This window comes from Neofelis nebulosa, chromosome 13, assembly GCF_028018385.1.
Source record: "Neofelis nebulosa isolate mNeoNeb1 chromosome 13, mNeoNeb1.pri, whole genome shotgun sequence".
Lineage (NCBI taxonomy): Eukaryota > Metazoa > Chordata > Mammalia > Carnivora > Felidae > Neofelis > Neofelis nebulosa.
Window position 1 is genome coordinate 6,128,177 of NC_080794.1, and position 27,048 is coordinate 6,155,224.

The 27,048-nt window shown below is 39.4% G+C and overlaps 1 protein-coding gene across 3 annotated transcripts in view; it reads right to left on the reverse strand.

Annotated features, from left to right (window-relative positions):
* Positions 1–430: 430 nt before the first annotated feature.
* Positions 431–27,048, reverse strand: part of ARID4B (AT-rich interaction domain 4B) — a 152,225-nt gene continuing 125,607 nt past the window's right edge. For 2 of the 3 annotated variants that reach the window (XM_058696195.1, XM_058696194.1), the window contains 7 exons: positions 25,618–25,702; positions 23,738–23,936; positions 14,657–15,871; positions 11,436–11,549; positions 8,940–9,155; positions 7,213–7,359; positions 431–2,190 (listed from right to left, as the gene is read on the reverse strand). In XM_058696195.1, the coding sequence (XP_058552178.1) occupies positions 2,063–2,190; positions 7,213–7,359; positions 8,940–9,155; positions 11,436–11,549; positions 14,657–15,871; positions 23,738–23,936; positions 25,618–25,702 (2,104 nt within the window). In that variant the 3' untranslated portion in view covers positions 431–2,062. Of the gene's footprint in view, positions 2,191–7,212; positions 7,360–8,939; positions 9,156–10,591; positions 10,748–11,435; positions 11,550–14,656; positions 15,872–23,737; positions 23,937–25,617; positions 25,703–27,048 lie in introns of those variants that run through there. The other variant, XR_009252140.1, reaches the window with a different exon arrangement.

The following is a 27,048-nucleotide window of genomic DNA, read 5'->3' on the forward strand; positions in this document are numbered from 1 at the left end:
GCACAGGAGTACTGATCACTGTTTTAACAATGTCCAGATGATTCCAATGTGCAGTGGGGCAGAGTGCACTAAAAGTAAAAGTCCAATGAAATTGTAACACAGAAAAAAGAAAAAAAAGCTGCTGGTAATGGTTCCACATGTTAAAGAAAATAAAAATTTTTTCTTTAGACAAACCTCCAAGTGATGAATGAATACTCATGTTCAGACTCAAGCAAAATAGTCTATAGTGTATATACAAAGATATAAAAATGCCTAATAAATCCTGAATCCCGTTAATGGACTCTTAATTCTTATAGGTATAATATTCCCTTTTTTTGGTATGTCAATTAACCCCTTGTGGATAATACAGGCTGGAGATGCATGTTCCAGTCAATCATCACAAACAGAAATGAACTAAAATTACTTAATCTTTTAGAAACAAAATCAAGGATTCACAAACTATGGCATTTTATTTCAGAGCCTTTGCTTACATTTGTACAATATATTACATAATTCTTCATTGTTTGCAGATCCTAATATATACTTTATAGCTTTTATTCTATAAGCTTTTTCTTCAACGTTTTGCTGTCAACAAATCTTTACAGTCCTGTACAAATTTGAATAACTTGAAACCATTTTCAACAAAATTAGTTACTGTAAGCACACACTACAAGACTGAAAATGCTTTTCTTAGAAAAGTTGAATGTAAAGGATTCTGACACGTTAGCATCTACAACAAAACGCTTCGAAATTCTCACATGTCGTATTGCCAGAAAACAAATAAAACATGCCAGCCCCATCCAAAAAAAGTACACAGAACTACAATTAAAACGGTAAAACAGTCTGTACAGTAAAGTACTGTGTATTAACAGTGCCAGGTATTAAATAGCTTGAATGAACACATCCGCAATATACAAATGTCTTACAAAGGTGTAGAATTAAATACAAGTGCCAAACAGAACAGAGATTGGAATCATACAACATAAAGTCAATACAAGTGAAAACAAGTTTGCGTTCATTTTGGATTTTATACAAGGCATTTAATTTTATAGGCCTACCACCCCGATTAGCTATTTATACTTAAAATAACAACCATCCTTCTGAGACAGTTCATATCAACAACCTGGAACCATACTAATACAGTTTACTTGTTCCTGAAGTCCTCTTGTTGTAGCTCATAATAAAATAAGCAATACAAATGAATTATCTGTATTTAAGGAAAAAGAAACATTTACAAGAAAACACAAAAATATAACTGTTATAATTCATTATGAATAAATATACACTTTGAACTGGCTAAGTACAATCTTTATACATTGTTTAAGATTTAATACAGTTTATTAGCCATTTTCTTTTTTCACACAATGTATTATATCAAAATTAAAAAAAAATACTGATTTATAGAAAAATGGCAAAGTACAGTAGTTCCATTCCAATTTGAAGGGGCATGAAAAGCCACTGCAAGACCTTTTAGCCTAATTCAAACCTGTAAACATGTTCAGTCTTTTTTTAAAGAGAATCTTCAATATTTGGTTACCAGGATTGATGTCTAATATCCTGTTAACTGCAGGTTTGGAATTTATTACATGTGCTTGACTTATACAATTAAAGCCACCCTAAGGTGACTTGCTTTAAAAAACAATTAGCTCGTACAAATGAAAATAGGTTCGTATTTTTTCATAAATAAATGGAAAAATATCAAATGTTCCAGCTTTAACAAAATACAAGGGAATACATATACAGTAAGTTATCTTGACATGTTCCGGCCCACCTAACAATTATGCTTACTGTATTGTCTCTACAGGCAGTGAAAAGCCTCCATTTGCCACAGTGGAAGGCCTTCAAGTTACCAGACACCCAATTCCCAGACAAGTTGGAAACAATTATTGCTTGAGGAAAAGCAGTTCATTGTACTTTTTCTTCATAAAAAAAGTGCACTTAAGTGCCAAGTCAGCTTGTCAAGAAACAATTTTTAAATATAAAATAGTGCTTGTCTGATTTTTTTTTGTGCCACTGTGCAGTATAAAAAAAGACGTGGCCCTCAACAGCCATTAAGTGCAAAGTGCTTTAGCAAGTCCTGCTGTCACCTGCACTCAACTGACATTCCATTTTGTGATGCGCTGGACATTGACGGTTCAGCTAACGTTAACATAACAGCAGCTGTTATGGAACTGGATGAAGGGGAAGAAGAGGATGAGGACGTAGCAGCACCTGAAGAAAGGGGAAACCAAACCAAAGGCTTAATGAACGTACATACGACAACAGAGGGAAAGAAAACACCAGCCCCGTAAGCTAAAAGCCTGTCGTATTCTCTGAAATCACTCAAGCCTGCAAGAACAGTCCGAAGGTCACAATGCCGTGATGTAAAGAAAGCAAAAACCAGTGTACCTCAAGTAGCTCTAGACGGTCCTGAAATACAGAGTTAAGGAAAAGGGACAGATCAGGGAATGCCGCTCCCACACACATCATATTAGGAAAAAACCAATTGTGCACCCAGTCTATGAAGACACGGAAATAAAACCAAGAATCGACTTTGTAACAGTGAGACAAACATCAAAAAGAGCTTTGAAGCCAATAAGAAAAAGCGGTAATCCACCCAAAAATCTTTTCCTTCCTCCTAGTTCCTGCATCTTTCTGTGTTTAGAGTTTCTTACAAATTTAAATGGTGATGAGAGTGATTCTTAGTGTTGGAACAAAAGGGTCCACAGCTTGACTACTGCTTTTTCCTGCACTTCGCATACAAAGCAAATGACACATCCGTTAGTTTCTTCAGGGAAATTCTCTCATTGTTATAAATCAATATTTTTTAAAGTTTATTTCTTTTTGAGAGAGAGAGAGAGAGAAAGAGAGAGAGCGAGCGAGCCCATGGAAGCACAGTGGGGAGGGGCAGAGAGAGCGAGAGTGAGACAGAATCAGAAGCAGGCTCCAGGCTCCAAGCTGGCAGCACAGAGCCCCATGTGGGACTCAATCTCACAAACCGTGTGAGATGATGACCTAAGCTGAAGTATAAAATGCTTAGCCAACTGAACTACCCGGGTCCACCTATAAATCAATATTTGAAAAACGAAATGTTTTAAGGAATACATGCACAAGGTAAAAGAAATTCCTTCAATATAGGAATATAAAGCGGAAAAGCAAATCTCTGCCTCATGAAAACCCTCCTAAGTCCTCCAAATTTCACTTCCCTGTTGTTACCAGTTGCTTCAGTCTTCAAAACTCTAGTAGAGGTGCTGGCAAATTACTGCCCCAAGGCCAAATCTGGCCCACCTGTTGTTTGTTTGGCATAAAAAAGGTGATTTTATTAAAAGCACTGGGACAGGCCCATGGGCAGAAAGAGCTGCCTCAACTGTTTCTGATAAGAAAAATTTATTGGAAGGGTGCCTGGCTGGCTCAGTTGTCAGAGTGTGTGGCTCTTGATCTCGGGGTTGTGACTTCAAGTCCCACACTGGGTGCAGAGATTACTTAAATAAACTCTCTCTCTATATAAAATTTATTGAAACACAGCCACGCCCATTTGTTTACCTCCTGCCTATGGTATATTTTACACCTACAATGGCAGGGTCAAATGTTCTAAGGAGGCCCCTTGGCCCACAAAGGCCAAAATATTTATTAACTGTCTCTACAGAAAATGTTCCAATCCCTGTTCTAGAGGAATGTCCTCTCCAGCCTCTAGAGATAGGATATGCAAATTTAACATGTGTAGCTATAACTTTATTTTGAAAATGTAAGTAGAAGCACCACAGTATAGTGTTTGACTTTTTATTTTTTATTTTTTAAATTTATTTATTTTTTTATTTTCTATTTTTAATATGAAATTTACTGTCAAAGAGACAGAGCACGCAGGCAGGGGAGGCGCAGAGAGAGAGGGAGACACAGAATCCAAAGCAGGCCGAGGCTCTGAGCTGTCAGCACAGAGCCTGATGCAGGGCTTGAACTCGAAAACCATGAGATCATGACCTGAGCCAAAGTCAGACACTTAAGTGACTGAGCCACCCAGCCACCCCTCTTGATTATTTTTTTTAACACTTAACAACTTACCTTAGGAGACTGTTCCATACTGGTACATATATACATCTACCTCTTTTTCTTTTCAAAGTTGAATAGTATTCCATTATATTTATGAACTTTAACTTATTTAATTCTAGTGTCTTCCTGTTGCTAACAACAATATAATAAATATTTTGAGCGTTACAAATAAAATTTTAAATGTCTACTTCTTTTTATTCCATGCAATGTATCACTTGATAATACAATTTAAATAATTTCTACCTGTTATTATAAATATTACCATGACAAACTTCTTTATCATCACATATTTCTCCTTGGGACCTATTCTTAGAACCGGAATTAGCTAGTTCTCCAAGTACATAGTCAAACTGTTTTCCATAATAATTGTGCCAATGCTTCCAGCAATGCATAAAATATGAATTTCACCGTATTTTCCTAGCACTGGTTTCAATTATACTTTTTTTTTTTTTTTTTTTTTTGGCTAGGAATAGTATCCTATTTGATTTGCATTTCTTTGAACAGCTGAGATAGTCATTTTCCACTGATATTTTAAATAGTATTTAGGAACTGACTTTTACTGCTAACTCCCCAGGGAAGGCATCCATTTATAAGAATCACTTGCTACAGAGAACCTATGGTGACCACACATACAAACACCGTTTCAGAGGAGCTGTTTCTGGGTAGACATCTTACTACATGAAAACACTCTAACAAGGCTTAGGCGATGGAAGAATAAGGAGCGCTGGCACAAGAATTTAAATAGTATGCTTATAGTTGATTTTTAATTATTTTTAAATGGTTACGTATCAGGGGAGGGGCGCCTAGGCGGCTGCTCAGTCGATTAAGCATCGGACTCTTGATTTCAGCTCAGGTTATGATCTCATGGTTCGCAGGATCGAGCCCCGCACTGGGCTCTGTGCTGATAGTGTGGAGCCTACATGGGAATCGCTTTCCCTCTCTCTCTCTGCCCCTCCCCTGCTTGTGTGTGCATTCTCTCTCAAGATAAACTTAAAAAAAATGGTTACCTATCAAATAAAACCCTGATCCCCTTCCTTTGACAGAATGCTTCTGTATATACTTTCTATATATTAACACTTAATTTCTTTTCGAATCACTCCATGACCCAGACTTTCAGTCTCTCCACAAATTAAAAAGCCTAGACAAAGGTGGAGAGGTATAGGACTTATCACAACCGCAGAAAAGGGAACGAAGAACATTCTTCTGAAGAAAAAGAAAATGAAAACCAAAGTGCTTTGATTTTCATCAGAGAATGGGAGCAGTGGAAACAGAGGACGGTCGGGGAGGCATAATCATAAGCTTGCAATGACTTTGTCCCCCCACCTCCGCCCCTAGGGTCCCCTTTCTCTGTTCCCTTCATAGCAAACGTGAGATTTTTCCTAGAGAGTCACCATTTCTACTTCCTTGCCTCCCCCTCTCTTCTGAATCAGCTTTAGACCAGCTTCTGCACCTCCACAGCTCACAGTACATGCTCTCAAAAAGGCCACCGATGATTCCAGCATGGCCCAGCCACTGACCACTTTGCTGGCCTTTCAGCATTTGGCACAGATGACCACCGGCCTCCTCAACTCTTGGCCACCTTCATCGGTTTTCTTCATTCAAGGCTACTCCTCACGTCTTGCTAGTCTTCCCTCTCTCAGCCCTACTTGTAAAAGCTGGCTTGCCCCAGCTCTCCTTCTCTTGTACCCACATTCGTCTTCCAGGTGATCTACTCAAGTACTGGGGCTTAACAAACCGCTTACAGTTAACTACTGTATTATGGCCAGGCAATGACTTAAAAATTTGCTCTCTAGTCCTGCCTTCCCGCTGAGCTACACGCTTACGTACCCCACTGTCTACCTGGCATCCCACTTGGATGCCTACTAGGCATTTCAAAAAGTAACATGGTGAAAACAAAACATCTGATCCTGTGTTCCTCAACCCACAATGTTACCTTTTCTAGGTCCTCCTCAGTTTCCAAAGTCAGCACCAAGTAGCCATTTGTTCCTGCTGGAAACCTACAAATCATCTCAATTCCTCTTTGCTCCCCCCACACCATATCCATCAGCGAGCGCTATGAACACAGACTGCTCTCCATCTTCCCTGCAAGTACCCCAGTCAAGGCACTGTCGCCCGCTCCCCAGAGCCACTGCGATGGGCTTCCTAATCGACACTTCTTCCTTCTACCCCTGCCCCTCTAGAGTCTGCTTTCTACACAGCAGACAGTGATCTTTAAGTACTATGAATAGACCATGTCATTTCTCTGTTTAAAACTTTGAAACAGCTCTCTGTCTCACTTAGAATAAAATCTCCACCCCTCATCCTTGCCTATAAGGCCCCACAGGAGTCGGCCTCTGCCTACCTAGCTGATGTTTCCACTGCTTTCACCACAATGATTTTCTTCCTGCTTCCAAAAGGCACCAAATGTATCCCCTCATAGCAGATGTTCTCACCCTGGGGTGATTTTGCACCCTAGAGGATACCTGAAAAATGTCTCGAGACATTTTTGGTTGTCACAACTGTAGGTTGCTGCTGGCATCCAGTGGGTAGAGGCCAGCAATGCTGCTAAGCATCCTGCGGTGCACAGACCTCTCCCCGCCCCCCCTACCCTGCCCGCCCCCCTGTCAGCAAAGACTTACCCGGCCCCAAAATGTCAAAAGTTCCAATACTGTTTTCTCTGCCCAGGACTCTTTTATGGACCGAGCACCGTGTCTCCCCAAATTTCTATGCTGAAGCCCTAACTTCCAACGTGACAGTATTTGGAGATAAGCAATACGTTTCCTGTTGTTTAAGACCCCAGTCGTGGTACTTCGTTATGGCAGCCCTGGCAGACTAAGAGAACTCTTTTCCCCCAGATTTAACTCCTCTCGCTTCCTCTGGTCATTCAGGTCTCAATGAACATGTCCTGATCATTTGTAACCTAACACAACAATTTGTAACCTAACACAACCCATCCAATCTCTGCCTCTTCACAGTGCTGTTCACTATCTGAAATCTTACTTGTTTTGTTTTGTTTTTTAAAGCAGACTATCTATAAACTCCATGAAAGTGAACATTGTGACCTGTGACTTGAGATCATTTTTTCTTTAAATTCTTCCCCATTTTATAGATGAGGAAAATAAGGCAGAGCGATTAAAGAACTTGCCCGAAGACCCAGACATAAACTCACACGAATCTAACTGTGGGGTCATAGACTGCTGGTTTAAGTAAAGGAAGGTTAACACTTACTTTCTCTCTCTTTCTTCTTTAAACGCTTTCTCCTCCGATCAATGGAAGCTACTTCAGATTTTAATGACAGATAATGTTTTCTGATTTCCTGAAGTTTCTCTTGAAGAATTGTGATGCGTTCAGCACTTGTCATATTTTCCAAGTCCGCTGTGAATTTAAAACTTTCATCAGTATGTATTTTTAAACAAAATTTTACCATATAAAAGAAAGCATGTAGTATGGTTGTAGAAAAATGTCAAGACAGATAAACTAAAACCAAGGCTTGTGAGCATTTGTTTCCCTGAGATTTTTTTTTCTAGCTAGAACATGAGAAGCTATGCCTACATAAGGGCGCCTGGCTGGCTCAGTTAGTGGAGCACGTGAGTCTTGATCTCATGGTTGTAGGCTCTAGCCCCACACTGGGTTTAGAGATTACTTAAAAATAAAATCTTTAGGGGTGTCAGGGCGGTTCAGTGGGTTAAGCCTCTGACTCTTGATTTCAGCTCAGGTTATGATCCCAGAGTCATGGATCAGCCCCGAGTCAGGGTCCATGCTGAGTGTGGAACCTGCTTCAGATATGCATTCATTCTCTTTCATTCTCTCTCTCTTTCTCTTCCCTCCCTCCCTCCCTCTCCCCTACATGCATGCTGTCTCTCTCCCTCCCTCTCTCAAAAATGTAAATAAATAAATAAAATAGGGGCGCCTGGGTGGCTCAGCCGGTTAAGTGTCCAACTCTGGCTCAGGTCATGATCTCAGTTTGTGGGTTCAAGCCCCCACGTTGGGCTCTGTGCTAACAGCTCAGAGTCTGGAGCCCACTTAGGAGTCTGTGTCTCCCTCTCTCTCTGCCCCTCCCCTGCTTGTACTCTCTCTCTCAAAAATAAATAAACATTAAATAAATAAATACACACATACATACATACACACATACATAAAATAATCTTTTTAAAAAAGGTATGCCTATATATGCCAGGTACATAATACATGCATGTTATCTGTTGAATGTATGCATGTGTAGAATTAAAAACCTTATAACCTAAACATGCATGCTAAAAATTCCTCATTCATATACAGTATCACCACAATGTATCACTAAAACTTATACTTGGAAAGACACCAAAATGTTAAAATTGAATATATTTTTGAATGTCAGGACTGTGGATAAATTTTTCTCTTTTGGCCTCTTTTTGTTCTTTCTTTAGATTTTTATGAGTATGTGTAATGTGTGGTTGTTTGGTTTTTTTTTGAGTATATATAACTTTTAAGTTGTAGGAAAATTTTTAAAAGCTCTAAAGAGCAGTTTTCAATTTCCTAAGAATATCTCTGTGTGTGTGACTAACGCTGGGATAATCTTTTTTCGAAAAGTGTTTATTACGGAGATTTCTCACATAAACAAAAGTATAGAGAATATAGAATAATGGAGTCCCATATACCACCACCCAGCTTCAGTGATTAGCAATTATGGCAAATCTTGTCTTATTTACACCCCATCTACTCCCACCCCCAAGACTAGGTTGTTTTAAAGCAAATTTCTAATATCATATCATAAATATCTACTCAATGTTGGTATCTGCCTGAATTGCCTTAAAATTTTTCTGTTAGCAATTTGTTTATTCAAATCAAGATCCAAATATGCTCTCGACACTACAACTGGTCATGATGTCTCAAGTTTGGTTACAGCCTCTTTTTCAGAGGGATTAGCCTCAAAATTACTAGGCTGAAGCTTCTTCCTCTTACTAGGTGTCACTTACACATCTGAAAACTCCATTTGTAAACTTTGGGTAGTCGATTACTGGGTTCCTTGAGATCAGGATCCTTGTCACCATTCTTTCCACATTTTCCCGGGGACTGTGTCCTGGCCGGAGATTTGGTACTGTGAGACTTCATTCCAGTAGAAACTGATTTGACTGACTGAGTCTTCGTTACACTTTCCCCAGCAGAAAGTTCTTCACTATCACTACTGTTTGCTGAAATAAAAGTAGAAAGAAAAGCGTGAGTAAACAGAAAAGTAACAAAAAATTTGTCACAGACTTTAGTGAAAAATTAATTTTAAAATTAACTGCATGACTTTATTACTCAAATAAATACCTTGCTTTATAGACCCTGCCTAGAAACCTGGAAAATTGTCATGTATAAATACAGTAGCATCTCAGTTTAGGAAAACAAAACCAAAACCAAAAAATGCTTCTTACCTGAATTGCCAATAATAATTTTTTTAAAAAAACATTCAAACTAATCTTCCGTTATACCTGGTAGACTATCAAATGTATCATAATTATAGATTTCAATGGCTTTTTATTCTATTAGATTACTATATATAAAATAGAATACAGCATCTTTTTAAGTGACTCATTGTAGCAACTTAATTTTCACATTTTGGGTTGTATACAGAACCCAGGTACATGTAACACTTTTTCTACTCCTCTGGCCACAAGCAAACAATGAAAGATAATCATGAAATTCCTTAAAAAAACTTCTTTGGGAATGAACTCTAAACTTTGATGTGTACAATGATTTTTTTCCTTAAGTAACTCCTACGTCGTAGCTTGTGGACTAAAATAAACCATCAGTTATACTCTGGTAAATATATTCACTATGAACATTTCACAAATCTGCAAAATAATTATGTTACAACTGCCTTTGCTGATTAAAGCCTCGGTACTGGAACAGAAAGGCTTAACCTTGACTGTTTAACCATGTGAATGAGTAGATGATGGGATTGATATTTCCATGGATTACCTTTCTGGATACAAAGTATTATTTTAGATTCCATGAGTTAGTTCAACTTTACTAAAATTTTCTCAGAGAATGGCTTCCTCATTCTGATTTATCAAGCCTTAAGCCCAATAATTAAAATGGGAGAATACAATTAACTGTTACTGCTACAGAACAGTGTTTGAATACAATTAAATATACCCACTATACCGCTAAATTATAGGAATACATGAACTGACTCGTTGAAGAGGAGCCCTCCTAGGATCTGTCATTAAATGGTAAAGTCTTGAAGACAAAAACATCACTGTGTAGTAACACTTTAAATATCCTGTTGGTTATTCCAAATAATTGGTGATCAATTTGGCATGTATTGATTCTTTATCTACTAACAGCTACCCCAAAAAGGCACAGTCGGGCTCTCAAAGCCTGACAAGTGTTCTAGATAGCAAAGGTAGACAGCAACTCCTCCCACTGTGGTGTTTTGAGAATGAAGAAACTCCACCACTCCTTTACACACATCTCGAAAGGATCCCCCCCAATCCCCCCACTGCTGCTCTGGAAGCCCTGGCAACTGCTAGCTAAGCCACCCAAGGCTTGGCCCCGCTCTGATGCAGTGGTCTGCCTCAGCCCGGCTTTCACGGCCTTGCTGAGCACAGCCGCCCGGGGCCCCGAGGGACGCCATATTCACCGCCTGGAAGTCATATGGGCTCAGCAGAACCTCGGGGAGCTGGCCGCATAACCCTTTTCTGCACTGAAGTGCAGCCAAGCCGGCCGATAGCAAAGGTCAGGCAGTGGAGGTGGCAGGAGTCTCCTGGAAGAGCAGCAGGAGGTCAGTGTGGGGCACCTGAAAAAAAATTCTTTACATATTTTCTGCTTCTCACTTTGTCTACAAAAGAGAGATTAAATGTGCAGCTCTCAGGAGAAATACAGTATATAAATTCCTGCTGGTCAACAAACAGAGCCATTACTAAAGTTCAATCTTTAGTACTGCTTCTAGCTGCTCTTGGGACACAGAGTTTGGGGCACGAACGACAAAAGTAACAGACTGGACTTGCTGGAGGTACAGCTCTAAGGCTACCTTGATTGTTCTCTTCCAGTCTGATTTTGCCTTGAAGAATTACAAAGCAATCAATTTCACTGTAATAAAAATAATATATAATTGAAGCATTTTCAATTATATGTGATACATACAATGGCAATTGGAAAAACCGTGGGACATAAAACTAACAAAGATGTTGAGTTTACATTACACTGGCTATTATTTTCAAAAGGATTACCTGGTCATTCATCAGCAATCAATACCACTGCTGAATAACACCAGACTGCTTAATCCTAGAGTTTACCTAGGATCAGAAGACTTCTGTGTGATTTTTTTGACGGTAGAGACAAAAATCAAAATCTTTAACTATCCCATATCCTGAATGCCCCTTTCTTAATTGGGGGTGGGGGGGGTGGGGGTGGTGGGGGTGGGGGGAGGGGAAACATATCCGCCATTATTTTTATACATAAATAATTAGAGGTTTCACACTTACTGCCTTTTCCCTTTTTTTTGTTGTTTACCACTGCTGCTTTATGGCTTCGCTTCTGCTTTTTTGATGAACTTCCTCCTCCCTGAGATTCTTTCCCTCTTTTCTGACCTGTACAGGCTACGATGGAAAAGAAATGATTAAGTAACACAAAATAAAATCAAGCTTTCCTAGGTATAAATTAATCTCACATTTTAGAAGCATAGAACAATTCTCAAACTATGCATGTTCTTTATGAGCTTTACAAATTATCATAGAATTACTATAATTTTTAGAATGAATTTTCATTAATTGAATTATTACACATAATAAAAGAGTTTTAAAAAAGCAAATAAAGTATGCACATCCTTCTTAGAAAAATCAGATACAAACTAAAAATAGTTCTCAATATAGAACTGGGAGTTTATGAGTCTAGTAACTCCAAAAACAGGTAAATGATGAAAATAAAAACTGAAATTTGCGAAAATTCAATAGAACCAAAATATTAAGATTTAGTCACAGATGAAAACATTAATGATATAGCTTACAGTGATATTAACAACTTTAAAATATCATCATATTAATGGGATAAATTTTAGTAGTAATTCACACTTAGCTGTTTTACCAATTTATTTCTTTTAACAGTAACTTCACTGCCAGGGCACTGGTTAACACATATACCATTTATAAATCCAGCATAATGATCCTACGAAACGTTTCACCTTCTTGGTAGGAAATTATCCCGAAACTTCATAAATGTCTTCCTTTTCTTCAAGGACTAGCCCACATCCTACATCTTCACTAAGACTTTCCATGACGGGCCAGGCTTCATGGCTTGACAACTACTCCAAGCTATAGTTTCAGTACATTTTTCTCTATACTATTAACTTGGTCCACAACATCTACTGTGTTTCTATGTATTTCTAATTATATCTATATCGGCTACCAGACTATCTTTTCCGGAGATTAATAAAGTCCTGTTTCTATTCAGTACAATGAAATACTATACTGTATACTACTATAGTATTAAAATACTATAATGACATGATACAGATGTGATAAAAATTATGGCATGTTTGCTACAAAAAATATTTCTTAGTCCTGTTACCAACGATATCATCAGTCGAGTATATAAGACATGGCTTCCTTGGTCAAAAACGGAATAGGCCATTAACTGTTTTGTTTGCAACTTCTAGACTGTTTTTTAATTACACCTTAGCAATAACTTCTTCTAAAGCTATTTTAATATAACAACTTAAATAAAACACAAAGAAGGTGATGAAGATAATGACTATATTGAAGCACAGAATCTTAAAAATAATTGTCAGGTTTCTCCCTAAAAGAGTTTTAATTCTGAAGCTTTCAGCTGCAAGAAATAAACAGTAATGGAAGCCACTGGATGTAAGTAAGTAAATGTAAGCCAACTGGAGGGAAATCCTAAATCTAAATTGTAAAATTTACATTTTTACTTTTGACACAATGTGAATTCTCTGGTATCCAGTAGACAAATTTCTTAAAATAAGGCCATATGAAATAAATGCTTAAGAATTTCTTTTTTAAAAAAAACTTTTTTTTTTAACGTTTATTCGTTTTTGAGAGACATAGACAGAGACAGAGACAGAGCGAGCATGAGCAGGAGAGGAGCACAGAGAGAGGGAGACACAGAATCCGAAGCAGGCTCCAGGCTCTGAGCTGTCAGCACAGAGCCTGACACGGGGCTCGAACCCACGAACTGCGAGATCATGACCTGAGCCGAAGTCGGACGCTCAACCGACTGAGCCACCCAGGCGCCCCAAGAATTTATTTCTAAAGAGAGATCAATTCTCTCTTTGCTCTGGTATAGCAGATGGTCTCTGTTACCCTAAATTTGGGAGTATTTCTTCTAAAGTTTCTTTTTGTTTTTAATTTATTTTGAGAGAGAGAGAGAGAGAGAGAGAGAGAGAGAGAGAGAGAGAGAGAGAGAATATCCCATGACTCACGAACCATGAGATCATGACCTGAGCCAAGACTAAGAGTTGGACGCTTAACCGACTGAGCCACCCAGGCGCCCCAGGAGTATTTCTTAAGTTGCATTCTTTTCAACCTAGTCAAGATTAAGATTCAAAAGTGCAATGCTAACCTGCTTCTATCAGAAGCTACCGTATCTCTTTTTTATGGCACACATACTGTAGCTGTATGTGTGAATGTGAAAAACCAAAGAAGATCCCAATTGCACTGCAATTATATCTTTTACTTAATATTTATTTTTTAAAAAGAAATGTTTTAAGTCAAGATTTGTGTGACAATGTTCCATCAATTGTATCTCACTAAAGCTGGAAAAAGAAAAAAAGGAAAAAAAAATTTGTGTGAGAAAATTAGGAATTAACCCACCTGATCTGTATCACATCTCTTTAAGCTTAGCTAAAAATCTCAAACTAGCATAATAAAAACCGGTATGTTACGTAAAGTACACATCCTATCTGTACAGCGAAAAAGTAGGTTTCAAAGCCAACTGTCGGCGTATATTCTATTCATCTAAAGACACCTGAATGAAGTGGTCTGTAAGAAGAATGAAGACACACGAATAGCTATGGCAAAATCAAAGGGCACCAATACTTTTAAAAGTACTAATTTGGGTTTCCACTTTTAACAACTTCACGGAAAATCAAAAAAGTATTACTGGAGGGTAACATACACATTGCTCCTTCGATTTGGAAGCTATGCATCTAAGAAAGCATCAAATTCCTTTACAAACTCACACAAGTTAGTCAGGCTTGAAAATCAGTTTGACACGGTTGTCTGAGGAAAGCAGTGCCTGGACAGTTGGTTGCTCCAAACCCCTACATACAGTATTTGGTTAAGGGTGGAGGGGTCTGTCAACAAATCAAAATGTTTGTGAGAAAACGCACATCGGTTACAATTGCGAAAACAACGTTACAGATATATATGGAAGCTGCTCATGCCACATAGTCAACCAGCGTATAAGGAATCTTCAAAAAGGTGTGGATTTGGGCCTGGGTGCGTGCCCAGCATGGGCTCTGGTCCCCTGGGGATGTCACAGACAGCTCACGCACGGGACGGTAAGTCCCCCCCAAGCTTTTCAGCGCATTCGCTATCCATTACTCAAAGCACCCTTCCAATTTCCATTTTTACCGCGTTCACGCAAGGACTTCACTTCTGCGCCTCGTGCTCTAACGAGTGCTACCGCGAAGCCCTTGGAAACGTCAGAAGGTTCTACACTACGCCAACGGACACGGCTCGGCCCTCACCTTTGTCTGGGTGCTCTGGTTCCGGCTGATTGCTGCCGCTGGAGCTCACGCTGGCGTCAAAGCCTGCCGGCGAGCTGGTCCCTTCCGACTGGAGGTCCTGCAGCTCCCCCGCGACACTGTCCACCTCAATTGTGCTATCGGTCTCACTCTTGATACTGCGAACCTCTTCTTGGTTCGGGGCCAGCGGCTCCGACACGGTCACCGAAGACTGCTGCCGACCGGCTTCCGTTACAGTGACCGAGGAAGGCGACTCGGGGGTGGTAGGGGGGGTGTTGAGCACGGAGTTGCTGCCGCTGCTGGGAAATTCCGCTTTTTTGTCGGTGACCTCCGCCGGCTTCTCCTCGGCGGGCTTACTGTCGGCGCTGGCCGGTGGCGGTGTTTCCAGCTCGGCGCTGGGGGGGCAGCCCTCCTCCTCGGCCACCGGCTGCAACGAGCCCTCTGCGGACGCCTCCTCGGGGGCGGGATGGGGCGGGGAGGCTGCCGCCTCAGTGTCCGAGTCTGAAAAGAGCTCCTTCAGAGTCTTCTTCGGCCACTGTCCCTGAATGCTCGACCACACGTCTTTCCGATCTTTAGCTCTGCTGTTCTGAAGTCTCTCATCAGAGTTATTTAAAAGTTTTATCCTTTTTTCTGCCACTTCTGAAAATCCTGAATAGAAACCGGTTGTCCGTAGAGATTTTCGCTTTTCCTCCAAACCGTTGTATTTCTTCGTTGGCGTCATCTTTGTTTTTGATTTTTCGTCCTCCTCTTCATCCGAAGAGCTGTTGCTGCTGTTCTCTATGCAAAGCGATTCTTTGCTCTTGGCCTTCTCTTCCTTTTTGCCAGGCGATCCAGTTTTCAAACACTCCTCTGTAGTGCAATACCTTCTTTTACCACGTTTGACTTGAGGCTTTGAAGACTTCTCTGCGCTGTCCTTCTTACCGTCTTTTCTCTTTTTTGTGACTTCATCGTCTTCTTCATAATCCGTATCTTCAGATAATCCTTCCATATCTTTTCGTAATCTTTCTGGAGATTTTGACACTGCTTTGGAGATCACCGAATCTGCATGGACTTTGTTGTCTTCTAGCAAAGATGAACTGTTCTGTTCCTCTTTCGCAATAAGATCGTTTCTGGTATGGGTCAAATGATCGATCTTCGATTCCTCTTTGCCACTGTGGTCTCTGTCTTGAGCACCTGTCTCATCCTCCTGCTCACTGTCTTCAGCAGAACTTTCAGAAGCTAGAAAAGAAGAAACACCGGTGAGTATGATAAGGACACCAGCAGTGTCTTCCCTGTGCACGGCCCTCTCTCTCTATATTAGCCCCTATGTTTACAGTCCTCTTGGATTGCTAGGTGTCATCGTTATTTTGCAGGTGACGCAACTAAGTTTTGGAGATTTAAGACACTCACACAACGATGGTAATTTTTTTTAAGGTAGGCTTCATGCCCAGCATGAGTTGGAACTCATGACCCTGAGATCGAGACGTTAGCTGAGATCAAGAGTCTGATGCTTAACTGACTGAGGCTCCCAGGTGCCCCATGATGGTAATGTTGTGTACTGTGACCGTGGTTGTAGTTACACCACCATATATTTTTGCCAAAACACATCAAATGGTAAGTGTAAAAGTTGTGAATTTTATTGTTTGTAGCTTATACCTCAATAAAGCGGATTATGAAAAAGAAACTCCTCCAAATTTATGAGTAGAAAATAACTGCAGTCAGGATGGAATCCCGGGTTATTCTAACTTCAAAGTCTGTATATGAAATTGTAAGCTTCATTTTCTTTTTTTTTCTTTTTTTTTTTTTTTTTTTTTTTGGGGACAGAGAGAGACAGAGCATGAACGGGGGAGGGGCAGAGAGAGAGGGAGACACAGAATCGGAAACAGGCTCCAGGCTCCGAGCCATCAGCCCAGAGCCTGACGCGGGGCTCGAACTCACGGACTGCGAGATCGTGACCTGGCTGAAGTCGGACGCTTAACCGACTGCGCCACCCAGGCGCCCCGTAAGCTTCATTTTCAATGTAGCAATGATTAGGCAAAGATTTGTGAACAATGAATTTCCAAATTGTTTTTTGTCTTTTTTTTTTTTTTTTTTAAAGAGAGAGAGAGAGAATGAGCGGGGGATAGGGGCAGAGGGAAAGAGAATCTCAAGCAGGCTCCACACCCAGCACAGAGCCCAAGGCGGGGCTCGATCCTATGACCCTGAGATCGGGACCTTAGCCGAAATCAAGAGTTGAATGTTTGACTGAGCCACCCAGGTGCCCTGTTTTCTATAATGTTTTGAAGAGTAGACCCAATTAACTTAAGTAACTGATACATTACATAAAAATATTTACAGAATTGATTTCTTGAAAGTACATTTCAGTAAATGGATTCAACTAAGTATAAAAAGTAATTGCCTTTATCGTGATTTTAATAAAACATTTACTGTGAAACTGCTACATGCCAGATACTTTGGTACGCTTTGCATAGACTGTCTGACTCAGTCTCACAAAAACCCTATGAGGGGTATATTATTATTAACCCCATTTTATAGTTTAGGAGACTAGGATGTAGAGAGGTTAAACCACTCCAAAGAGCTAGTAAAAGTAGAGAAGAAACAGAAACCTAAGTCATTTGCCTCCTGAATTTATAATTGTGACTACAACGCTACCTATGTTCTTTAGCTAAGTTTGCCACAAGTAAAAAAGAACAGACACAATTAAGGTAGTTAAAAACTTTTAAACGTTTCAATGTGTTTCTGTACAACTGAACTGTTTTAATTATCAAAGCACTGCATATATGACTAAAAACAAATGGAAACTCAATGGAAAACCAACAGCTCTTTTTCTTCCTTCCCAAGCCTCCAAAGTCTCAAAACCATGTTTTCTGATAGTATATAATTAAGAGATGTGCTCGCTTAGGAAGTTTAGCCTGCAATGAGCCATGAGTATTGTATTAATACTCCTATCTCCTGCCATACTTTCCATATATAGTTATCTTCAGTTAATTATTTAAAAAAAAATTTTTTTTAATGTTTTTATTTTTGAGACAGAGAGAGGCAGAGCATGGGCAGGGGAGGGGCAGACAGACAGGGAGACACAGAATCCAAAGCAGGCTCCAGGCTCTGAGCTGTGAGCACAGACCCCGACGCGGGGCTCGAACTCACGGACTGTGAGATCATGACCTGAGCCGAAGCCGGACGCTTAACTGACCGAGCCACCCAGGTGCCCCTTCAGTTAATTAAATATACTGTTTATAATATACATAAATGTGGTTCACTACAGAAAGAAGCACCACACTTGACAAACTTCCTTCCTCATAGAGCCATTTCTCCAAGCTTCCAAAAGTCCTTCCTTTTGACGGTACATCTTCCTTTTCTAAGGCTTTTTCACATTTATTTCAGTTGCTCCATGCAGGCAAGCACTCCATCCAGTTCCCTTATTCACCGAATCTCTCTATCCTGAAGACCTACTTTCTACTCCATTTAGTTTGGTGGCTCTCTGGGTCTGCTCTAACAGCTATCATCTTAGTAATTCCCTTCATTACTTTCTTTTTTGCTTTTTTATATTTATGTATTCTGAGAGAGAGTGAGAGAGAGCGCGAGCATGCACAGGGGAGGGGGAGAGGGAGAGGGAGAGGGAGAGGGAGAGGGAGAGGGAGAGGGAGAGGGAGAGGGAGAGAGACGGAGAGGGAGAGGGAGGGAGGGAGGGAGGGAGGGAGGGAGGGAGGGAGAGAGAGAGAGAGAGAGAGAGAGAGAGAGAGAGAGAGAGAGAGAGAATCCCAAGCAGGCTCTGCACTGTCAGCACAGATCCTGATGCTGCGCTCTGTCCCACGAACCCTGAGATCATGACCTGAGCCGAAATCAAGAGATAGACGCTTAACTGACTGAATCACCCAGGCCCCCCCACCTTCACTGCTTTCTCCTGACTGAGACCCACAGGTATGTGAATTGCCCATCTTCCTCCTTCTTGGTTTATTCCCAGATTGTCTTGGAGCACATCATCTAGTACTTTCCTTAAAAAGGCACAAGGAGGTAAATATTCTTTGTCCTTACATGTCCAAATACATCTTTACTCTCAAATTTCATCGTTTTATCGATAGTTTAACCAGGTACAGAATTCTAAGTTGAAAATTATTTTCCTTCAAAAATTTGAAGGTACTGCCCCTTGCCTTATAGTTTAAAAACACTACTTTCATTTATCTCCTCAACCATAGTAGTGGTTTTTTATTCCTGGTATTTTTAATTTCGTAATAACGTACTGTGGCATGGTTCTTTATTCACGAATTTATCAGGTACCGGGTAGGCTCGTTCAATTTAAAGATTCGTGTCTGTCAGTTCTGGAGATTTTTCTTCTTTTAGTTACCTGTTTATTCCTCTGTCCACCTGAGGACTATTCTAGGATGATCTCAGTGATTGGTATGTATATGGCAGACTGGGGAGGACAACCCACCACCACATATACAGCATTCTCTAAGACAGACAGAACTGCCACACTCTATATAATACAGCACGGAGTGATGAGGTACAAATCAAAAAATAAATAACGTAGTCGTGAGACAGTTCATAAGAAAACTAGAGTTTCGCTTTTTCAAAATCCAACTGCTTTTTAGTTACGTATAACCAGGCATGCTGTTCCCATGGCTTCTTGATTCCTCAGGCGGATTCTAGCAGTAATGCTGGTGTCACTCTCCCCAGAGTGAAAAACAAAGATATACACACGTGAGTATCCTCAAACCACAGTGGTGTGCGCGGTTACCTGTTCATTTCTTCCCCTCTGATTTCACTATTTACTATTCAGTATCACTCATCTTCTTACATTTCTATCACTGCTTTCTCACATTTTCTCAAAGTTTTCCTCGACTCCAAACTGTGTTTGACTGATTTTTAATTTCAATGTCTAATTCTAGGTGTTTCTTGTTCTCTGTTACTTTATCACTGTATCCTGTTCTTGTTTTACAGATGCTTACGGGTTTTCTGAGATTAATAATAACCGGAGAGAACTAATATGCTTCTTACCTTCATTATCTCTCTCCTCAAGGGTCACTCCTTCCGTCTTAGTTTCCACATTTTATGTGGGAGCTCTCCTTGACTGTTCACACTGAAGGATGACCTACTAAAACCTGACTGTATTGGTAGGGCTTATTAATGGATAAGCTTTCCATTAGGTGATTCAGCAGGGATCTAGTTTACTTGAGGGGATCTCTGGTGCCTAAATGTGAAATATTATTCTCTAGAGATATTCAATCACTCCACAGAATTCCAACAATCACCCACCCTCTTGTTCTGTTCCCAGCTCATCTCATGCCAGGGCAGAGACTCCTAGCTACCTGTGTTCTACACTCATGGGTGGCCTCATTTTTTCTTTATATATGCATGTACATATACATATGCATTCATAGCAGCAATCATTTTTAAGCTGGAAATAACCTGAATGTCTTAAATTTGATCTATGGCCAAATCAAAAATAAAAATTTACCACAGAAAAGAGAAAATATGAAGAAGAGAATATGTGAAATGTTACAAATATGGCACTTGTGATGGTCATTGTTGAATTATGTACAATAGGAAAAATAATGAAAATAATCTAAATACCTTTTTTCATCAAGAATTAAATAAATAGAGATACAGCCATTCAGTTGCATGAATATGCTGATACGAAAAGATCTATCAGTTCTACTATGCCAAGCCCCCCCGAAAAGGTGGGGTTTTGTAGTGTTAATGATCCCATTTATAAAAATAGCATATCTGTGCATATGTATATATATTTGTTTGGGATATGTATTAATGTGTTAATATGGAACATATTAATATATATTAATAACTATATATTACAACACACATATCATACACGTGGCATGTTAACACAATTTCTGAAGTAATACGCTAACAAAAATAGGGACAAGAGGAGAGAACAATAGAATGCATAAGCCAAAAAGCAGATGGATGAGAGTAAACAGACCCAAGCCAGCAGTGAGTAGAGCTGAGAAAAAACCCAATTCTCCATAGACTCTTCAATAAAAATTGGCTGTATCAGGTGACTGTGAAAATGAAAAGTGGAGGAGGCAGCTTAACATAAGGAGCATCGGGTGAACATTATTCGAAAAGCATCTAGATCCCTAGGTCCTCACCCCGTGGGTTGCCAGGTGACCACTCTTCTGGAGGTTTATTTTCTGAAGATGGTGAAGACAGGATTTCTGGCCTAGGCAATGCTAAGAACTATTGAAGGCGCAGGTACAGATGTGATGCTGAACTCAGTGGGATCAGTGAACTACAACTGCTAAGAATTTCCCCTCCTTCCTTCCCTAATCCTCAACTGGATCCTAAACGCTAGAAGACATTCTCTTACCTTCCAGTCAGGGCTGGAAGACTCTTTTCTCTGGGATGCAACTGGACTAAGAAAAAGACCTAAAGACCTGACAGTAGTCCTCTCCAAAAAATGGCCCACCCAGATTACCTTAGAGTGAAATTAACTCAAAGTTGACAAGTCCCAACCATGTGCTCAAGATTCCTAATCAGGAGAAGACAGCCAAGGAAAAAGAGATCAAAACAATAAAGCAGGAAAAAGCAAACTGGAAGTAGCTAACCATGCAAAAGAAGAACAAAAAATTTACAATATCCTTTGGAAAGAGCAAAACCAGAAAGGTTAAGATCTTGTACCCATCTTGAAAGAAGAGAATGGTATGAGAACATGTAGAAAATGAAGAGTCTTGAAAATTAAAAATATACCAGCTGTCACCAAACATTACGGCAGTAAATTAGTTTTTAAAAGGATAAGAGGCGGGGGCACGAGGGTGGCTTATTAGGTTGAGTGTCCAACTTTGGCTCAGATCATGATCTCACGGTTCGTGAGTTTGAGCCCCACGTCGGGCTCGCTTCTGCCAGCCTGTTAGCATACAGCCAGCTTTGGATCCTCTGTCTCCCTCTCCCTGCCCCTTCGCCACTTGTGCTTTTCCCAAAATAAATATTTTTTAAATAATAAACGAAAGGATCAGAAGACAAAGTTGAGAAAATTTCCAAGAAATCAGAGAAAAAAGACCAAAGAATGAATAATCTCATCCCCAAAACGATAAACATATTAAAATATACTACAGAAAATGCAATACTGATATAATGGTAAGTCAAAAAAATCCAAAACAAAAAACAAGAGAGAACAGTAAAATGCAGAGGAAGAAATAATCAACAAAATAATTCAAGAAAAGCACCTGGAACAAAAAGGCTCAAGTTTCTAGAATGAAAAGAGCCTAGCAAGTACTCAAGACAGTGGATGAAAATATATCCACACAAGGCATAATCACCGTGAAATTTTAGGACATTAGAAACAAAGATTCCAGATTCCAAAGAGAAGCAAAAGCCAAAAAAATAAAATAAAATAAAATAAAAAAAACACAAAAAACAAAAAAACACCCAAAACAAAGAACAAAAAACCTAAGTGATAAAAAACAAGTCACACAGAAAGAATCAGGAATTGTAAGAGCTCTGAACTTCGACCAGAAACAACATCAGAAAAGACAGGTGAGGGGCACCTGGGTGGTTCAGTCAGTTTAGCATCTGACTCCTGATTTGGCTCAGATCACGATCTCACAGTTTGTGAGTTCAAGCCACACATCGGGCTGTGCACTAACAGTGCAGAGCCTGCTTGGGATTCTCTCTCCCCTTCTCTCGGCCCCTCCCCTGCTCACACTCTCTCTCTCTTTCTGAAAATAAATAAATAAACTAAAAAAAAAAAAAGACAATTGAACAATGCTAATAAAATACTGAAGGAAAACCATTCAACTCAGCTAAACCATGCACAGAATAAAGATATTCTCAGATGCACACAGTCTCTAAAAATTTGCTTTCCTTCTCACTCACTTGTTCTTAAAAAGTTACTAGAGAATATGCTCCACCACAATGAGAGTATGCCGAGGGTAAAACAGACATGAGATGCCAGAACAAAGGAATTCCAAGGGCTCCTCTGAAGAGTGATCCCTAGAATAGGATCTCCCCAGGAAGCTATGTGTGTACCAGATGCAGAAGGAAACCAGTCCTACACAGTGTCCTTTCCAAAGAAATAGCAAGGACCACCATCACTAAGATGCCTGCTGCCACCACACTGTCCGAACGCATTTAAATAGATTTAGCTTGTTTGAACAATGTGTTGATAAAACTCCAGCTCTCCCCTCTATGTCTTGCAAGATGTTATCGGGATCAGTGGACTACATCATTGTACCCAGGAGAAATGCTTTGCTCTGGCCTGCACCTGAAAGCTAGAAGTTCGTTTGGTAAAGCCTAGAATCAGAAAACACAGAGCGGCTCACTACCGCCACGCTCCTGTTCGTCCTGGCTGTGGTGAGCCCCGATGTATCCCAGAACTCCCTTCTGACCCTGCCCCAGCGAATTCCCTGAGAGATGCTTCTGCGAATTCTCAGAGCAGCTGAATATGAAACCAGAATATGACCTACAGACTCCGTTCACGTAACATTCTCAGGGAGCCTTCACAGCAAGGCTTGTGCTGGCTACTCCGTGTTTTAAAAATTCATCTGCTCTTTGGAAATATGTATTTATGTTTAATATATACATATATGTTTATTCAAAAGAAAAGTTAAGGAATGATCACACTAAAATCAGGATACTAATTACTTCTGGGGCAGAAATGCAAAATTCTTTTAAATAAATGTTATTTGTTCACCACTATGGTAGACACACCAACATTCACATTGTATTACTTAGTTATAGGTCATTCTGCCTCAAATATTAATAGGCAATAATACTATCATAAAAGAGGATCATAGTAGATGCAATCAAGATAAACAAAATTTGGTATTAACAAAAAATTCAGTGTAATTTTATAGTCTAAAATTACCTAACACAAACCATGCTTTATGTGGCAACAGAAAGGACAGTACCTGAGAAAAAAAACACAGTACTATAGGGTAAATAATAAATTGTAACTAAAATTTAAGGATGCCTTTAGATCTACTAATAACAGAAGTACTTCCAAGCCTCAATCAATGGCTGATTTTATTTCAAGTAATAACAGGCAACAAAATTCTGGTCCAATTAAAAAACGGTACATTGCCTTTACAGAATTTGATTCGTAACAAAACACAGAGTTGCAAGCAACAGGGTATTTGTTAGGTTTACCTTGAAGTCCATTGAGGATAGAAGTAATTTCTATGGATTTAATGTGAGCTGTATCAGAGTTTTTGGCATCAGTAAGATCCAGTTTAGATACCATTTCAGGAGATGGATTTGTCTGAAAAGGTGGTTTTGACAAGCGCCGAAGTTTACAGTTTTTAGGAGAGTATTTTTCATCTCTGTCTTTTTCTTTGTCTAATTTATTCTAGGTTAAGAAAAAAAGTATGCCATGTTACCCATAGTTTATCATGAAGTATTTACTGTAACAATGCTAATACTCATTTTAAACTCAAAGTTGTATCACATATTAAATAATATGAAAAGAAAGAATATAAGAAGCTCCTCTAAACAGCCAGAGGTGTTTTTTTTTTTTTCCAAAGGTACTGCAGGATGAGCAAAAAGTTTTTGTCTAATATTTACATTTTAATTGTGGAAGTAAACCAGAGATCCTATGAACAATCGAGACTAAAAGCTCATACTGCTAACAACCGGTGTTACAAATTCTTCAAAATTAAATCACAACAGGCTTAAATATCCATAAACAAATTTTCAGCCCGGTAGTTTTAAAACTTGTAACATTTTTCAATATAAAATGTGGGCTGGGAGCGACAAAATTCCAACCATCTTCATTTAGGTGACAACTGGGAATAATAACTCTGCAAATGATCTGTTGTGAAGTTAACTTGGAAGAAACCTACCTGTTCATTGATAAAGTAACATTTCTGGAAAAAATGAGAAATTTTCTCCAATTGACTGTTTACAAATAAGAGGAGCAGAGGCTAACTAAAATATTTCCTGGAAACTATTTTTTAAATCTGGTCTTAAAATAATTTATAGAAAAAAACCCACATTTAGACAAGCTTCCTGAATGACGATATAGAGCATGATGGCGTAGCAGACAACTCTGAAATCCTGTTATACAGGTCTGACTATAGAATCTGTGGCTATTTTCACACTTCTCCCAAATACAGTACATGACTATCGCCATTCTGGATGCACAGAAGATAATTCATTGCATATTATAGATGCTTTGGGGTAATGGTTCTCCAAGGGTGGTCCCTGGACCAGCACCCTGAGTTGCAGCTACTGGGTTGCCGTATCAAAACTTGAGAACCAGACCCAATTTTACAGTGAGAAAAGAGTAACTATGTTGGGGGAAAGCTTGCACTATTTGGGGCCAGTGGCAGGAAAGTAACAGTTCTTCACTGTGAATATGAAGACTGAATTTCAGAAGAACTACTAAGCACCTCAACTATATGTTACCTAATGAATGGTCAACTTTCTAATAAAACGCTTAAAAGATTTAGTCTTAGAATATATAAGAGTAAATCTATCATACATAAGAGTAACAGTAATTTCCATACAAGTTCATTAATAGAGTCCCCATGGTTCATCTACAGTATGGCTCACAGAGTCCTATGAACACATCCTAAGCTACTGCTAATACAGTCAGCTAAAGATGAAGAGAAAAAAAGAGAAGGTACAGATAGGCTCTCGTCCGCCTTCAGATACCTTCTTTTCTTCCTCTGAATAGTTTACAGCCCTCACACTAAGCCAGGCTCCCAGACATACTATTTTATGGCTCCTAGCTGGAGATGAGAGGGGCAAAAAGGGATTGAAATAAGTGAAATCTGGCTGGGTGGCCTTACATGATGTCGGAACTACAAAAGCCTCAAGAGATCATTTTTCCAAAGTATCATTTCCAAAATACCTTCCCATAAGGTGACAATATCGATTGTACCCAAATCTAGCACTTGATAAATTCGCTGTTTTAAGAGAGCGTTTTCATTTCTACTAACACTGATGGCATCATTTTGGAGGAAAATTTCTGCAATTAACACCTATCACGTAGGAAAAAAAGTTCTTTTAGCAAAGTAAGCACTTACCTTTATTTTCTTCCGATGTTTTATCTTTGGCACATTTTTATCAGCAGGTCTTACTATTTTATCTGCTTTAATCCACTCATCATATCTAAAATGAAAGGAAATTAATATAAATATGCAAAACATCACAGAACTATGCCATATTAAAGAAAAATTCATAAATAGAATCGTAACATTTTAGAACAGGGAAGGACCTTGGAGACCATTTAGCTCAACTTCCTGGTTCAATGAATAAAGCTACCAAGGCCCCAAAAGAGAGATCAAGTGATTTGCCCAAGGACAGAATGTCAGCTTCTGGCTGAGCCGAGACCAGAAAGACCTCCTGAGGTCTAAACTGGCACTCCTGAGTCTGCTACACCAAAGAGAAACCAAACTTGTCTGTAAAGAAACCACAATATTTTCTGTCTTTTTGTTTTGTTTTTAAGCAGCCAGTAGACAGGTTTGTTTTAGGGTTTTTTTCTAGACACATCAGGAAGCTAAGTAACATGCTCTAGTTTTACATGGCATCATGTGATAGGAGAGCATAATATTATAACTTCCGGACAATGCAAAATCACCTACAAAAAAACAAAAAAACAAAAAAAACCTTCTCATAAAACACTAGGAAAGTATTACTTGGCCAAGTTTTTCAGTATTCTGAGATGCTTCCTACATGGACAGGCAGCTAAGAGTCAACAGCGCCGATGGCCTGTCCACTCAATGTTGACAGCCTGTGTCAGTTTCACAGGGTGCAACTTACTACTGACTGCAATAAAGCTATTTCTTTAAAACAAAAAAGAACGGCAGTTTATTTTTGTAAAAACTCAGCTAGAAAGAAGAAATATTAAAAACAAATTAACTTCTTTTTATGTTTAAAAAGAAGAAATGGAAAATGGAAAACTCACTGACTTTTTTAACTCCAGAACATGAACTGAAAATGAGCTTTTAAATTAAAATGTCCTCATTATTAGAGGCACTAAATGAAGTAATAAAGGCCCTAAGTCAGGAAGTAAATGACTTGGCTCATTATGTGACGAATAAATTATATTCTTGCTCTAAAGCAGGCCTGGAAAGTATGCCTACAGCCACTCCCAGGCAAAGTGACACTGGCTGGTGCAAACTACTGGCTGTGGTGAAGCTGAGGGACAACCGCACGCAAGGGATTATGTCTGTATCTGCTGGAAGCTGTTGAGGGTCAGAACAATTACAGAGAATAAGGAAGAACACAATGAGTTCTAGACAAGTCTTTACATAATCCCTGCTGGCTAGTTATGTGGCCCTTGCCAAGCCACTCTCAACATCAGACCTCGTGTAATCTGTACCAAATAAGACTGTATTAAAAAAATTAAGTAAGACTGCATATCATATAGTTTTTGAGAATCAAATATATGATAAGTACTTTGAAAAATTTTTAAACAAATATTATTATTCTACTTAACACACTCCTTTTGGTAT